The sequence below is a fragment of the Glossina fuscipes genome, unplaced genomic scaffold (assembly GCF_014805625.2).
Source record: "Glossina fuscipes isolate IAEA_lab_2018 unplaced genomic scaffold, Yale_Gfus_2 0, whole genome shotgun sequence".
In the NCBI taxonomy this organism is placed as follows: Eukaryota; Metazoa; Arthropoda; class Insecta; order Diptera; family Glossinidae; genus Glossina; species Glossina fuscipes.
In genome coordinates, this window is record NW_023998414.1 from 4,563,019 (window position 1) to 4,580,740 (window position 17,722).

The 17,722-nt window shown below is 32.8% G+C and overlaps 1 protein-coding gene across 5 annotated transcripts in view; it reads right to left on the bottom strand.

Annotated features, from left to right (window-relative positions):
- Positions 1–3,687: 3,687 nt before the first annotated feature.
- LOC119639906 (frequenin-1) overlaps positions 3,688–17,722 on the bottom strand; it is a 46,982-nt gene continuing 32,947 nt past the window's right edge. For all 5 annotated transcript variants that reach the window (XM_038037650.1, XM_038037635.1, XM_038037643.1 and 2 more), the window contains 6 exons: positions 14,193–14,217; positions 14,035–14,083; positions 13,247–13,336; positions 9,132–9,210; positions 7,278–7,366; positions 3,688–4,260 (listed from right to left, as the gene is read on the bottom strand). In XM_038037650.1, coding sequence (XP_037893578.1) covers positions 4,093–4,260; positions 7,278–7,366; positions 9,132–9,210; positions 13,247–13,336; positions 14,035–14,083; positions 14,193–14,217 — 500 coding nt within the window. In that variant the 3' untranslated portion in view covers positions 3,688–4,092. The remainder of the gene's footprint in view (positions 4,261–7,277; positions 7,367–9,131; positions 9,211–13,246; positions 13,337–14,034; positions 14,084–14,192; positions 14,218–17,722) is intronic.

Below are 17,722 nucleotides of genomic sequence, written 5' to 3' on the forward strand. Positions count from 1 at the left end.
GTCAGGCGTCGACATCTGAAACAACTTTAATGTCCATTTTTTAATGGTCTCATGTAATGTGATTTAACTTTTTTTATTGCCTCACTAGACTGAATGAGCGAAGAATGGGGGAATATTAAGTGTCTATCAGACATAGAGGGACGCATTAAATCTTACCTCACAGAATGCATACTTGATTGGCGTGAATTCAGTTATGTTATTTGTCCATCCGTCCCTTGGAGAATTGGCGAAAATTAACGCTATCGCAGCGTTTATAATAACTAAAGGAGCGCAGGATGGCCTTGCAAATGAGCTCAGCTTCGTCAACACACTCGTTTGCCTCTAAGCTTGCTCGGTTGCCCGATCGTTGTACCGATCGTTCCTTGCTTCGTCCATGTCCTTTTCCGCCGCACTATACATGTTCGCTCATTTTTCTTACTTTCGTCCTTTTTTATTTATCCCTATATTCTATCACCCCTGCCACTTTCTGGCTTATTATCCGCTCAGCAGTGAAATTTATTAAAGCTTTCCATCGTTTTTTGTGCAAGCATCTTAAAAATAATGCACTTGTGACATTTTTGCTACAAAATGAGTTTTACATGGAAGAGGAATATTTCTCGATTACATTATATTTCCCAGTCGTTATCGAAGCGTGATGGTATATTCAGTTTATCGAAGCGTTTGCAACACACAAAAAGAAGCTTGGTAGAAGCTTGGTCCACTTGCGTAATCTCAATGATAAACATTGTTTTGGTCGCAAACATTAAGACATCGGTTGTAAATTTAGCAAAAGCAATAAAAGCCCTTGTATGCAAAGAGTCTCTGTCTGTTTCTTATTACACATAAACTGCAACAGACACAACGATAAATACGTACACCTATATTACCTACATGTAAATGAACTTAACGTTACAGATGATCGGAGTTTCATTTGTTCGCTTTTTATTTCGGGACTTTTTTTTTTAAGCTAACAACGATGAATATATATATATATATATGTATATATGCAAGATTTGAGAGAAAGCCGATTATAACTTTTTTATTTATTTATGTATATATATATATATATATATTTTTTTTTTTTTTTTGTTTTATTTTGAGAATATGTCAAGTCCTGGTTTATTTTAAATAATTTTAAGGCGAAGTGATAACCGACGCTCCAAACACTTCACTTCACTTACACCAATATTATAAAACTATTCATTTCACTTCCATTAGGAAATTTTGGTTCCATAGAGATAACATTGCCGCCGCTTAGCATCGCATTAGATGAAAGCAAAGTTTCAAGATATGAATGAAGCAATGAATGACAGAAAGAAGTGAAGACGTTGAACGTATTAAACCAGTTATAGGTATTTCATCTATTAAGTATTAGACGTTCAACTTTTCATTTCGATAACGCAAATGTACTGAAACTCTCTATCGAAAAAATCGGCGCACCTACATTGCAACGATCGTTGACTTCAATTTTGTTTCCTTTCTTCACCTTAAAAAATGGATGCTAAGTAGTTGAAAAAAAAAATTAATGCGATATAAAAGCTCTTATGATGAAAAATGAACCTATACACAGCGGCTACTTAGCTATTTTTGGTAATGTGTCGGTTTCGTTTGCTTGGAGTGCACAACACCTAACTACGTTTCGCAAATTCTAGCATTAGCAATAATTCGGTTCATCGCCGATAGTATGAACTCGTCGAAACTGCATCAAGTGTAGCTGCGCGGAAAATATCCTAATGCGTCCATTGTTTATCATCTATCATAAATCAGCAGCCGCTCTCTTTCCAAATACTTTCCTTTCCTAGGTCTCTTCTTTTCTAACTTTCACTTTGCAACTCCAATGGCATGGAATGCATACTGGACTTTGCTTAAGTCAAACGAAGATACTTTAATATGAAGATGGTGGAGGATTGTGATATGGTGCTATTGAATAACGCTTTACCTTATAAACCATTTAAAGTGGACCAGAATGTCAATTATTATGCTAGTTCAGAGGCAATATACGAACTTTGACCTTCTTATAAGTGGTTTCTCAGCAATTGCGTTACGTTCATTTTCGACCAGCTTCGACTCGTAAATGTGAAACGCAAAAACTTTTAAAAACATGGCAATTTCTCATGCTAATTGTGGCCGGGTCAGTGAACCTATTTGGATGATTATCTATGATAGCTAAAAGAGAAATTTTTTTTACAAAGTTTGTCCTCGAACAATTGCTGAGGCCATCTTCGTCATTTCAATAGAGATATGTACATGTACATGTATGTATCTGTACATAGCTAATTCGATTTGATTATTCACATGCTCCGAACAATTTCGGAAAACATGTTTTATGCATTTTGTTCCATTCCCGGTACTTTTTCTTAAGACATTATAGCAAAATTAATAATGATAATGGGAAAGATTACTTGTTTTTTCATTGCATAGAACAGATTTTGAATATTTAATCCATTTCGCAGTGCTTCGCTCGTGACTGTGGCGACGAATCCTGTGTGTTGAAGTCTACAATTGAATGAAATCTGAAATGTTTAGATAAATTTGAATTTTGTTTATTTATTATAATTTTAAAACTTATACATCTACCGGAGACATTTCAAGTTGTGGTAACAGTGTTAATAATAAAGCTGAACCGCATATAGAATAGAAATTAAATCAGTATGATGGACTTTTCTTTCTTCTTTGTTCTTTTTTTTTTTATTATATTATTTATTTGTTTTATTCATTATTTCTGCTTTTTGTTTTGACTGATTAGAATTTACAAAGAGTATTTTGTTTTATATCCATCACCGAGCAGGGTATATTCATTTTGTCAAAACTTTTGCAACGCCCAGAAGGAAGCTTCAGATACCGCAACAAGGTATATATATTCTCGAGCAGCATCAAATTCCAAGTCGATTTAAGCCCATCTGTCTATCCGTCTGTTGTAAATATTCTCCTGCCCGTAAAAATGAAGCCATCGACTTTAAATTTCCACAAAACGTTGGAAAATCTTGCACGCAGATTGGTATTGGAAACGGGCTAAATTGCTCGAAGGACACTCTGTTCCTTTTATTCAAAATTTATTTATTATTCAAAAAATTTAGGAGAGAAATCTACAAAAATATTAACCTATATTCTATGGGCGCTGCTGTAGTACCTGTGCATATATAAGAGAAATTTGCCACGCCTACATAATATTATAATGTATCAAAATTTAATATTTTTTTTTTCAATTCCTTTATAAGGCGCGGAAACAAGCTTGTATAAGTTCTTTTGGCCAACTTCAAATTCGGAATACACCCAAAATATCTCCGTCTGTTCATCTGTCTGTCTGCGCAGGTGTGTATTATTTTTGATAAACATTTTCCCGTTAGCGAAAAGGAATTTGAAAGTGGCTTAAATTTTTCCAACGATACGCCTACAACGCCCATACGCCTATGCGACAAAACGTTTTATTTTGAAAGCAACAAAAGTCAGCCGCGCCCTCTCCATATTATAAGGCAAGAAAATTTAGTTCTTTCTCGTGTTTTGTCTTCTTTAGGATAACGGTGACGGGTATAAAAGATTCGATGACGACCGAATATAATTCTCTTACTTGTTTTTTTTTTTTTTTTTTTTTTTTTTTTTTTTTAGTAGTTAAGTAAATCATCACTTTGTACAAGTTCTGAATTATTTTAGTTTGTAATAATAATAAAGCTAAGAACTATTTATTATGTATATGTATGTAAAAAAAACAATTTTTTTCCGAAATTTTTTTTTTCTCTTTCTTCCGTTAAGAGGAAGTCTGTATGTATGTATGTATATATTATTGGTGTATTCAAATTGTTAAGCATTTGTTTATTGATTTGATTGATTTATTTATTTATTTATATTTAGGTGCTTGAATATGTCGACAGATTGGGAATAAACTTTCTAATAATAAAATCTCAAACATTGTACTTTAGAAATTATTGAAGAAAACTATGTATATTTAAGAATTAAATAGCAAGGAAGTAAGTGATTTAGTTATTAAAAGAATCTTTTTCTTGTTTTCTAATAATATAGAAAATTAATATTACGAAAAAAAAAAAAAAAAAAAAAAAAAAAAAAAAAAAAAAAAAAAAAAAACTTTTATATTATAGATAAGAAGCAAATCCTCATTTAACCACCACCTAAACTTAACGCCTGAACTATACGTGGATCAGCTTTACTACCCTCACGAAATTCTTCTAATGTTAGTTTGCCATCATGATTTTTATCCATTTGATCGAATATCTTATCCACTCTTTTCTGTGGTGTATTCTCGTCTTCCGCTTGTGGTTGCTGTCCCTGAAGTAGCATTAGTTATTGCAATTGTTAGCCAAATATAACGAAAATGAATGAAAAATTGAAATAAGCGAATAAGATAATAATTTTACAAATGAACGAATGAACGGTTTTAGTTCGCAAAAATAACAACAAAACGATTTGAAGAAAAAAAAATAATTGTATTCAATACTCACCACCTGAAAGGCATACGAAAATGTTAACCCACTACTAAACATATTATATGTGAACTCTTCATAAAATGTAATAAATTCATTCCGTAACAAATTATTTGATTAACTAACGCGTCCTAATCGTAGAGTCGTCTAATCGAAGACAAACATCAATTGCTTCAGAAAATTTTATTTAGAAAATCAGAAACCGCTCAAGGAACGAAAGTCCCTAACGCTTACTAAGAAACGATTTACATGCAATTGTATCTGCACTACTAGCTGCACGAAATGACGATTTACATACATAAATAAAATGCTACACCTTCCCCAACGAAAATGCTAAACGTGATAAGGGACTGCTCTCTGACTCAAACTGCAAAGTTTCTCTGTTCATTGTAAAATCATTTAACGGATATGCCCTTTTAGATTGCCATGGTAGATATTCAAATTAAATTTCAGATCAATATCCAAAGCAAGTTTTTTAATTCGAAAAAACAACCATTTTTTTATCTTTAATTCATGCAGTTTTTAAGAGGTTGTAAGCGGCTCGAAGTGATTTTCAAATTTGATTTATTTTATAGATCTTAGCTAAGAATCGCTGTGCAAAAAGCGCCTCATCCTCATCTCTGCAAGCAAGCTTTTGCAAATAGAATAGAAATAGAGATCGAGGGAAAGGATGTGAAAGCTTACTTTGCTCAAGTGTAACTAAAGCTTACGATTGTCGTAGAGAGAAATAATGCATTAAAAAATTTCTGAAGATAATTAGGAAATAGGCACAAACACACAAAACTTTAAAAAGAGAATATATGTGCGGTTTGCATCTATTAAGATATCAGAAGTAACTTCGTTACCTTAGCGACCGTCTCACAGCTTCCTCTTCTCATTCTCAATAATCAATAATCATATGAGATTACATTGTGTCAAATTTCGCATATATATATATATATATATATATGCATGTACATGTGTATGCAAAGCGTATCTAAAAAACTAATGTTGTTTGTTGTCCGTTTCCTCGTTGATATTAACTTTCATTGAAATTTTGTAAATGCGCTACGTTCGTCAAAAGTTCAATAAGCATTTCCTATTGGCCTACAAACACATTCTTCATACGTGAGGAAGAATTATATTGTGGGAATAGCTCAACTTCATTTAATATATAAAATATGCATATATATATAAACTTAATATAATCGGGTATGGTTTTTGAGGTTTAGAGGCTCGTAAGTGGTTTTAAGCACAATAGTTTCGATATTTCCGACTTTTACCGATCAGGAAGACCAACGACTTTAGAGAACGGCATGTTAAGGGCGAAAGTGGAAGAAAATCCTTGTCAGGCAATCGAGAAAGTGTGAAAAACTCTTAAGCAACCTAGGTCGACCATCCACCCAAAAGGTTTGCTGCAAATTGGTAAAGAAGAAGACAAAACTTACCGATCTACCACATACAACTTATTACTTCAGCGGCATAATATAGAAGCGTTTTCTGACCACTTGATCACCGGAAATGGAAAATAGGTCCTCTATGACAATCCTAACCGCAAAGGCCAGTTGATCGCTCCGCATGGACCCGGTCTACACCTTAAAAAGGATCTTTCATGTGTTTGATGTAGTATTTGTGACGTCATTCGTATTCACATGCTGTAGACTGAAGAAATTGTGAATGGAATCAATCTTTAATTGAAAATTGCCCAGAGATTGTCAAATACAGGAGATTGTGGTACATAGATCTGGAATACATTTTGGTGAAACAGCCATGTTACATAAATAGCTAATGCTTTTTGCGCCATATCTTATATATTGTGCGGAAAATTTCATAAAATTTATTACGTACAACAGACGTATGTATGTATGTAAATATAATATATTAAATGAGAATAAATTATTCTCATAATAAAATTACTTTTCAGCTATGTAAAGTTAAAGCTTGCGGCTTTCAAGCCGAGCTAATATCAACGGAACGGAATGGAGAACAAATTACATTTGGTAGCTAATCTTTGGATTTGTTTTTATGTACATATTATATACGCATATACATACATTATATATATATATATATATATATAGGAAAGCAATGTGCATTTAAGCACGCTCGTACTTTGCATACATTTGATACAACGCAACGCCATATCAAGGAATCTTTAATAGAGCGTTTTGAAAATGAAAGAGCAGGCAGTCTAACGGATGCTAATGTGGCGACGCTACCTCTGCCATATTAATGCAGTAGAAAAGAAAACGCCTGTAATCTGCGAACTCACTTCTGTATTTAAATTTTCTTGAGTGCTCTTGTTGCCTCACTTCTCTTTTGGTTACAGCGAAACAACATTTGTATTTTACTGTTCTCCTTGAGCGGTGTGCATAATTGAAAAAAAAAAAAAACAGTTTACGTTAACATCAAACGTATCGGTTAACTGGTCAAGATTCTGCCATTTAAAGATGGATGCTTTCAACAGACTATGGATGACAATATTTATAGTAAAAATGTTTAATTCTTTTCATGTTGTTGCCGTCTATAGATTGCTTTCTTCTACGAATCAAGATTAGATAGAGATTTACTAAGCTTTAGTTTTTTCATCTCAAGCCTTTTTCCGATCCTAAAAGTGTACATCATACTGAATGGATGAACAGAGGCAGACAGCCAGATTAACAATCCAATTTTCTCAGAATCTTATATCAATGGCGTATGGGTACACTTGGGACAGCCGCTTATATGTACACTGCGTGCACTACAAACGCAAACAGCAAAACTAGCGTACCTTTATCCTTTGGTGGTGAGTAGAAAATCCCCTTTTTTTTTCTTAGATTTTTTTCATTTTTTTTTCATTGCAATTGTTTCAATTACATAAGTGCGTGTGAATGCATAACTTACCACCATCTGATAAATGGCATCCACAATGTTATACATTTCCTCACGTGTTATATAACCGTCATTGTCCACATCGTATAAACGGAATGCCCCTAAAAGCAAAGGAAATACAAAAAGCAAAAAAAAAAAAAAGAAGAAAAAAAAAAGGGAAAGAAAAGAAAAAAACAGTAAAAAAGTATATAAATACGTTGGCTTCTGACGGCAACAATTTTATACAACAGTGTATTAAATGACTGCTTTTTTGCATACATATAAACTCACTTCGCGTACAGTATGTGTGTATGTGTTCGTTATAACAGGCTTTAATATAACTAAAAAAAAGTTTGCAGCATAAAATTTTATGGTAACGCGTAAGTTTTTATTATTATTTTTACTATTTTTAAGTAATTAACCCCGCTGTGAAAAATATATATATATACAATATATACAAACAAACATACAATCACCGTTTGCAATATTATGAATGTAACGAAAAGGTAAAGATCCTACGGACTTCAGAAACCCTTAATAATGTAATAAGAACACGAATGCCACCAAGACATGCTTCATAGCATATGAAACCGTTTGACCGTCTTTTGAAGTCCCTTAAACAAGCCAATATCAATTAGTTCGCTTAAAATGAGTAGCAAGTATTTACACTTTCTTTTAAATTACACTCAGTAGCCCTAAATAATGTGCAAAATTAGAAGTGCACGAATTGTCACTAGAGAGCAACATTACAAAAAGACACATACATATATACCATAGTTGATCACAACACTTTTCCCGGTTACTTCAAAACTCTTCCTCGATTTCTAATCAAATGACCCTGGCTGTAGGCAATGTCAATCTCATAGGCAATCTTTTAAATTAAGTGAATGCCTTTCAAGGACTAGCGCAGACATTAAAAGAAGTAATCTTAGGATGGTTGATTGCTGGTTCGTATGCATTAAAGAAGTTCTCGTTCGGCTAAATTTCCACACCCCCCCCCCCCCCCCCTCCCCGCCATTTGATAGAGGATGTGTCGCGTATTCTGGTGCTCTCTCTTTTGGCAATTATGACCGCTTCTCCTAAACTGCTCAATGCGATAGCTTTAATGGTTCGTAAACTACGCTCAAATCTATCATGTTAGTCCATTGCCAGGGGCCATTGATCTTTTCCAAGTCCTGTCAAACATCGCCAGCGCGCCAATAGCATTTTGAACGATTCTTTCTGGGAAATCGTCAAAAAGGTTCCAATCAATTTAGAGACAACTGAGTTCGTTGAGAGATCTCTTTAGTAAAACTGCTATATACAGCGTATACTATTAAACCACTTTGATAACAGAGAGCAATATTTCATTATTATTGTGTTAACAATCGACAGTCGACAGTTTTATATATATGTATATATATATGTATATTGATATTTGTAGAAAAAAATTTATTATTGTATTTATCAATTACGTGTGTTTTTCAATCACTGTAGCTAACTGTCGCCGCTTTGTGCGAAACTATTTGAAAACATTGAAGTTTTCCCCGTACAGGATCTATGCGCCGCAAGCCCGGCGAAAGAATTGAGATTGGCAAAATGAGAATCGATGAATTAAGGGGACATTGATGATATTACAGACGGAATGAGTAAATAAATATACCCACACTATCCGATACGAATCTTAAAAGTAATTTCATTTCTGTTTCGATTGATTTTATTTGCATTAGTTTTCATAACATTCGATTGGATTGTTAGTGTTGTTGCAGTAGATAATAAATCCTATTTTCTCTTTCCCCAAATATTATTCTTGTCATTCACATTGGAATTTCCCACCACCTAAGCCAGGAGCTTGAGTATGCCATGATGGATAGATAAGTTTGATGTTTGCATGTATTTTAAACTTACATTGCAATTTTTCATCCAAGTTGCCTTTTGATGTCACAGACAGGGCTCGTATAAATTCTTCAAATTCTATTGAGCCATCCTGTTAAAGATTAGAGTAAAAATGAAAAAGAAAAAAACAAAAAAAAAAAAACAAGAAGAAAACAAATTGATAGTAAGATAACGTCATAAAAATGAAATATCAACTAAAAGGTACCGCAACACCGGAAATTAATAATAAATATGCAGAGAAGAGAACTTCGTTTTTTTTTTTTCTTTTCTTTTTTGAAACAAACCATAACACTTATGCATTAGATGATATTAAAAAAAATAATAATTAATAATAATAGTAAAGAATAAGAAATAATTTATTAAGCACAGAAAATTTACACAAATATCAACAGAAAGATATCCTTTGCAAAAATTGTGCAATTAGTTGGCGAATCCTTAGAGAAATAGATAGAAGCATACACAAATCTACCTATAAAACAGTGATAATAACAAATCAAAATGTTTTCGCCCGAAAATACCAATGCAATGCAATGACACTTGAACATATTATGAGGATGAGAAATAATGGATAGAAAGAAGCAGCAGCAGCAGCAGCAACAACTCAAAATAGAAAAGATAAATATAAATAAATAAATTCATTTCTCACACACGATATACGAAAAATAATTCAATATATCTTCAAAAAAAAAAAAAAAAAAATGAACAAAAAGGCAAAAATTATTATTATTGTAAGCCATTTCAAGTCAAATGTAGCCGTCTCCTAGTCTATTGACAACTACTACTACTTTCGAAGCATTTAAGTAATAAAATATTTTTCAAATACTCGCTTATCTTTCCTTAGCAAACGTTCTCTATACAACGCCATATCTTGACTCTGTCAATGGGAAGAAAAGATGTGACTTTTTGTCTTATTATATTGCATTCCTACCTACATATGCTGAAAAAACTTATTATATTTCGTACCCACCAATATTGAAAGCAATTTTTCTATTACACATACAATCTTGATGTTTTTACATAAAGCAATTCCCAAGTTATGAACGACTTTTAGCAGTTAAGCATATATGTATATATATATATATATATATATATATATATATATATGTACGATGGGATAGATTAGTTAGAAGATCGGGTCTCATGGTTCTTCAAAATGAACGTGTAATCCTAGTTTGTGGAAATATCTTATCCCTTAATATCCATGCCACACTATCCAAAAGGATTTAGGTCTTAGCTGTTTTGCGAACTGATCGTATCGCGAGTATATCTCAATGATCTGATCCGCTTAATTAAATTTAAATTTACATTCAAAGTTCATAACACACACAAACCAATCAAAACGGTTTTATAGTCATTTTTTAAAATTTCGTAATTTTTTCGTAAATTTAAATATCTTTCACTAATATTGACCCAATTTTTGATACCCTGCACCATTTGTGATACAGAATGTGTTAAGTTTGTGCGGACGTACGTAACACGCAGAAGTTCGTAAGATAGACTCATCTTTTATTACACCTTATCGATTGAGATTGATTTTCTGGTTCGATCTAATCGATGTCTGTCCGTCCAGCTTATCTCTGTCTATATCGTCATTTTTAAAGTATTTTAATCAAATTTAGTAGACTGACAAGCTTTAATCCAAAACCGAGTGCTATTAAAAATGCTTCAGATCGACGCCATAAACGAATATTCGAGAGCTGTTGTACCGTTAATTTGTTTTTAATAATTTTTTTTAAATGGCAAAATAAATGTAGAGACAAATGTAAAAAATTTGTTCGAGAGGAAAAACCCATAATTACGTGATCACAACGGATCATTACCCTCTAACTGCATTGTATTGGAAGTTGAAGAAGGATCGTTAGCTATGCAAAAAAATCTGTCTTTTCCTCAATTTGTTTTTTTCTTTGTTTCTTTCTTTCAACAATTCCAAGGCGCGTTTGTGTGATGAGCTCGAAAGAGTTGAATAAGGAAAAGGAAGAAAGAAGCTCGAATTTTTTGTCAACTTGGAAATGTAATATCCCGGCGAGAACATTCATGCTTTCTAATCTCGTTCTGTTGTAATCCGTTATCAGGTTTACTAATCTTCAAATAAATTTTTGTAGAATATGTCACTTCATAATATCATATTATGCTAATATACGAATATTAACAACAAAATTCAGGTTAGCCCTAGCTGCCATACCCATAGTTTACCCATTTTAACCAGTCAACATATATAAGCATATATATATATATATCTTCGCATCCTCAATTGCGAAGATATAAAACCCGCTTTGGATCCGCCGCGATTAAAACTAAAAGATTGGATTTATATAAATATATCATACCATTCAATAAATTCATAGGATGACACTACTGCCAAATTTATACGATTTTTAGGTAGTAACAGTGTCCGAACAAAATGTATCCTGACTTATTGACTATTAGTTTTGCAAGTTACAATCGTTTTCTTCGTCAAGTCGTGGCAACAGCACTTAATAGGTGGCGTTATTACGTTACAACAATCAAGGCTTTTGTGTCTAAACTACAAAATATGAATATAGAAAATGTTTGGATTGAATAAGATCCTGCTCGACACCGTACAGGCTGAGAAAATACGGCAATACTATCGGATGAATGTATTTCTTCTTTGTGAATTTATGATGTCGGGATTTACCCTATATAGGTAAGACTGTCCTCTTTTTATTCTGTGCTATTATTTTAAATTTTTATCATCTGTGCTTTAGGAAGGATATTTCATTTCAGTAATATTTGGATCCTTTCCTTTTTTGGTAGGGTAGAAACTTTGCCGTATATTGCAAGCAAATATCGTAAGGGAGATAGGGCTACGTTAGTTTAGTATTTTGGGCTGAACAAAATTATATACCAAACGCAGATCGTGCTGGAATGAGATATTTAGGTCGATTGGCAACGCAAGCTAGCTGCTTCCCTTTTAATGGTCGTTTTAACGATACGATGGTATAGTTAGTTAGTCTTCTGAGTTGCTATCCATTAAACATTTGTATACTTAGCTTGGGCATAAACGTCGATTAGTATACAATGTCTACATATTATAACATGTTAGAGAGCTTATAAGCATTCGTGAAGACTTTTTTGAAACCTTAACCTTCTTTTCTTTTTTTCTATTGCAAATTATTCTGTATTGTTGGCCAACAAATGTAACTTGTTTAATAGACTTAATATATCAACTTTAAGTTCATTTTGAATTTTGCTTCGATTGTAATTCTTTTCAAGTACTACAACTATGATCATTTCTGTCGGCTGCACTCTTCATATAGCTTTATTGAATAATGTCGACGTCTACCCTAATTAATAAGTGCATTAATGTGGAGGCAGAGGATATGTGTGAAAATGATTTTTGCTATACTCCTGTATGCATTTTCGAAAGTTCAGTACGAGAGGAGAGAAATGTTAGGACAGAGATTATTTGAAAAACACCCGACACGGCGAAAGGAGTTTGAAAAAAATCCCGTTATGAAGCTTAAGTTTAAAATTTTGAAAACGTTTAGCTGGCTTTAGCATTTGTTAGTAGATTCTCAGGGAAATTGTTAAGCGGGGAAAATTTGCTAGTGTTAGAAGTATCGCGCACTGAAAGAATCTGTTTTGTCGACTGAAATTGAAAATATTGTTTGGAAAAGCTTTATGAAGAGAACATACCATGAACAACGCACCAAATGATCGACCCAATGGAATCCAAATGATGAAAAAAAACTTTACAAAATGGCATTCGACGATTATCGATTGAACGGATTTCGCAAAATCTCTTGAAAAATTTCTATATATTTTACTAACAATTCGTTACCTATCTTTATAATAGACGTTCTTATCGGTTCCTTTTCAAAGACTATACTTTTCATTCAAAAAAAAAAAAAAATTTAATGAATAAATTAATAAAATAAAAAACCATTAATGATTGTTTTTAAGTAGCACTTAATGTTTATGAGAATTTAATGAAGAGCGTAAAAAAAAAGGGGAAGAAAATAAAGGAACAGAATTATGCCATAAAAAGCTGTATAAATCAATAAACTCAAAGCGTGTTTGGCTTGCACATGCATGCATGCGTGCATGCATGCATGCATTACAGTAAGCTTAATAAAGTGTATAATTTAAGCATTAGCGTAACTTACATTATTCTCATCGAACACACGAAATACCAGTGAGGCAAATTTACTTGGATCTCCTTGGGGGAAAAATTGTTTATAAATTTTAATAAAACCCTGAGAGGATGGTTATAAACATAATTTGATATAATACACGCGTATATACATATAAACACACGCACATATAGAACATACGCACGCAGAAATATATCAGTCCATGCGCACCGGGAGATCATGTATAGAGCAATAGTAATCAATGGCGCCATATTAGTTGTTAGTGTAGATGGCGTCATAAGCAACATAAACCGTATGTATGCACATAAGTATATTTATATAAACCGTGCGTTTTCATATATATATATATATATATATATATAAAGCATTAGCGATGCGTTACATTTAATCGAATATGTCACGGATATTAAATGGCATACAAAATATCAGAAATTGTTAGCATTCCCATGGTTGATCAGCACGAATTACGTAGCGAAAGCCAAAATGTAGAGAGAAAGTAATCAAAAGTTTTTAACACAAGAAGAAAAATATCGGTTTAGATTGTTTCATTTTGATGGATTTTATTTCGTTGGTTATAAAAATTGCAATTAGTTTTGTGTTATTTTTTGTTGTTATTATTATTATTATTATTATTATTATTGTTGTTGTTATTTTACATTAGAAGTACATATTAAAATTTTAATAACCAATAATCCAAGCAATTCGTAAAATACAAAAACAAAAAAACAAAAAAACATATTTAATAAAAACATATAAAAATTTCATAATAATTTCATAGGTAAGCGAGAGGTTTTACTTACTTCTTCGGTGAGTAAACCATTGGGACAGTCTTTTAAAAATCCTTTATGCCTTCATATAGAAAATGAACACATGAAGTGTTTACGGAAAAAAAAAAAAAAAAAAAAACCCATTAATGCTATAAAGTATTTTGAAATGTTTTCGTTTCATTGTTACTCACCATTGTCTGATTTCTTTTTCTGTAACTGAAAGTAAAAGCAATGAAAGACAGAATTTTTGATTAATCAATTCGTTACTTAACTATCAAATTCTTGTGTAGAGTAGGTAAGTAAGTAACACACTCTTGAATATATTATAACCAACTTGCAGTCATTTCTTTGCAGTCTCTTGCATCAAGATACCTAATTTTTATTAAGGGAATTTGGGCCTGGGATACTAAGGAAAATTGCATCAAGTAAAATAAAAATTTATGCCCACAAAACAAGCTACAAAGTTGCGATTAATTACATGCCTTACACAAAGTATATTAAATTTATTATTAAGTCTTTGCAAACGCATGAAAATACGAACGGCAAGTGTCGCACGTATTCTTGATGAACGTGAGTGGAAAAGTCTGTTTTTGGATGTTTGTCTCTCGGATACAATTGTCTTTAGGAGATTGAAAATTTTTCATTTTTTAATAAATTTAACAAATTTTTTTTTTTCTACTGCCACCAAAGTAGAACAGCAGAGTGGGTAAAGCATTACAAAGCTTCGTCACATAGCCAAACGGCTTATACAAATTGGTTATTCACTACCTAATACTGTTTGTGTTTGTTTTTACACTCTACATTACTTGTATACGATTGAAGACCTTTTCACTTTTTTATTTTTCATAATTCCGTTCGTTAATCTTGTCTGCCCATCTGTCTATCTGTCTGCCTCGTTTTCGTGCATTTAACCTACAGGCCACAAATTTGAGATAGTTTGATGAAATTTGGTACACTGGCTTGTTTTAGCTCCACGAAGAACACTGTTAAAATTGATCCAAATAGGGCCACTTTTTCGACTGCTTCCCGCATAACCCCCCCAACTTGAAAAGCCATTGTATGACTACCTGTAGAGCGGTGTAGAGTATTTAGCGGCAGGCCATGGCTTTTTATAGTGTCTTTACTTGCATAGGTATCGGAATGGTGGCCGTTAGTATGTTTGTTTCTCCCGTCATCAGAGGTCTCTACACTATTTACACCGCTCCGATGGCTTCGTGCGCTCATTTTGGGCTTTTTTTTTTACAGTAATAAATACGTACGAATTCGCATACGTTATGCGCAGGGTATTATGCTATGACTTCTAGTATGCATACGCGTGTGATATTTATGGTGTAGAGCTGATGTTATTTTCAGTCGAAATATGACGGCATACCCGCATTCGAGCATACCATCTTGGTCCGGATTATTTTAGTTGTGATTAGTGCTGCGTGATGAGGGCATATTTGTGTATGAGCATTGTGTATGTTGTAACACGGCATGATCAATGCAGACTTAAATACCATAATAGTGTGTTTACATTTAAATAAATATATCAAATATTTTCAATACGTTAATAATAGTTTATGGTAATTAGAAATCAGAAAAGCGCATATATATCAAATGATTCGTTGGAAGCTGAAGACACCATTTTTCCCTTTTTCTTGCTTTGTCTTTCATTTTTTGCTAACATTGTTATCAGCTTCTTTTGTTTCATATGATATTAACGTGATTAAAACGACTGCAGTATAATCTTTGTTTGTCCAACAAGTAACACTTGAAAAGTTAATGAATGCATTTCTCTTTTATCAACAGACAATTGATGCGGTAATAACATAGCTTACGAATATATTTACAATGGAAGCAAAAAAAAAAAAAACCTTACTTTTGCCCTCTTAAGAGTGTTCGTGTCATTTGCATATTTCTCTATCCTTGTTACTGTTTAAGCACCGTTTTCTATGCCAGCAGTCACTGGATCAAAAAATAGAAAATTTCATTTAAAGAGATAGAAAATCAGGAAAATAACATTAAATATGACGAATTTTGCTATTACGCTAAAACTGTTTTTCTAAAATTTTATCATTCCATTCTATTGAAGGAACAAAAACAAAACATACATATACACATTTTATAAATTATCGAAAGAACACATACTATTTAAGTGGTCCTGAGGATAACTTTGCATTAACAAAATCGCAATCACTTAAACAATATGGACGAAAATTAACTCATAGGTAAATGCTAAATGGTTACGTTGGTTATCTTTAATTCAGACCACGTCACTTATTTTAAGATTTTCACTTTTTATCTAGCATTCTTTCATAAGTTAGTTTATTTTTACTCAATTATTGCTTTTCACCTCATTTTGAGGTGTTTAAAGCTTTCATCTATTATCTGCGAAAAACACTAACAATAACCTCGAGCGATCAAATCAGCCTCCTTCTGTGTTTAACGTTTCTTTCATTTCATCTCAATAGACAACAACTTTACTTAATAATGATAAATGCAATCCTTTTCACAATTGTTTGTATATTAATGTAATAATAATGTAATAACAAAACGGATTTGCTTATAACGAGGCCTTCGGTACGTATACGCTGCAATCTGAGTAAAATGAATAAAATGCATTGCACATTACGTATGAGTAACTAAAAATTCTTTATATACAAAAAATTTGGCTTTGGCAACTCAATATACATTTTATGTACATGTCTAATTTGTAATCTTGTATCTCTCACTCCATCGGACTTGGTTAGATATTTAAGCCCATGCGAGAAGGATGAGATATACGCTATATACGCTCATCACATAAATGCTTTTTTTAAACCCATCACAGAAGAATGTGGAGGTTTATTCATTTCGTTGAAACGTTTGCAACGCCCAGAAGGAACTTTTGAAGACGTCACAAACGTATATATATATATATATATATTCTTGATGAGCACCAAATTCTGAATCAATTTAAGCATGTCGGTCTGTTCGTCTATTCGTCTGGCTGCCTGTACATCTGACTAATATCCGTAGTAAACATTCTCCTGGCCGCAAAAATGAAGCTATACACTGCAATCTTGACTGAAACACTGAAAGTTTTGAAAGTCGATTGAAGGACAGTGCTACAGTGCTACGCAGATTGAAGGCAGTGTGTTTTCAAAAGGAATAAAACAATGGTGTTTTGTTATATATAAATAAATGTAGAAAACCTTCACGGTACATTCTGTGAGCAATGCTATAATACTTCTACGAAAGCGGATAAAATCGCCCACGCCTACTTAATTTTATAGTATGTCAAAATGTCATTTTCTTATCAAAACTTTTATACCAACCATGCAGTGTCCGTGGTAAGCGTTCTTCCGTTAGCGCAAATGAGCATATCGTCTACAAACTTGCAACTGGCAAGAGAATTTGAATAGGACCCAATGCGACGAAAACCATACATTCTGTTGGTTTCGTTCCTTTTCGCTTTGCTATGAAATCCAAATTTTTCTCATTAATTCCGAGATTCTATTATTAAGTAATTTTTGCCAAGAAATTTTGATTATTACAAATTTATTTATGCATATAATTACTTTTAAAAAATAAGTCTTTATACGGGCAGTCCTCGTAAATGTTCCGCGTGCCAATTCATTTTTAATAAACTTTCGCCTTCAGCCAAAAGACATCGGTGCACCATATCTCGTGAAATCTTGCGATCTGCAGGTAGAAGACAAGCATGGATAAATAGACACCAGACAAACCGAAGGACTGA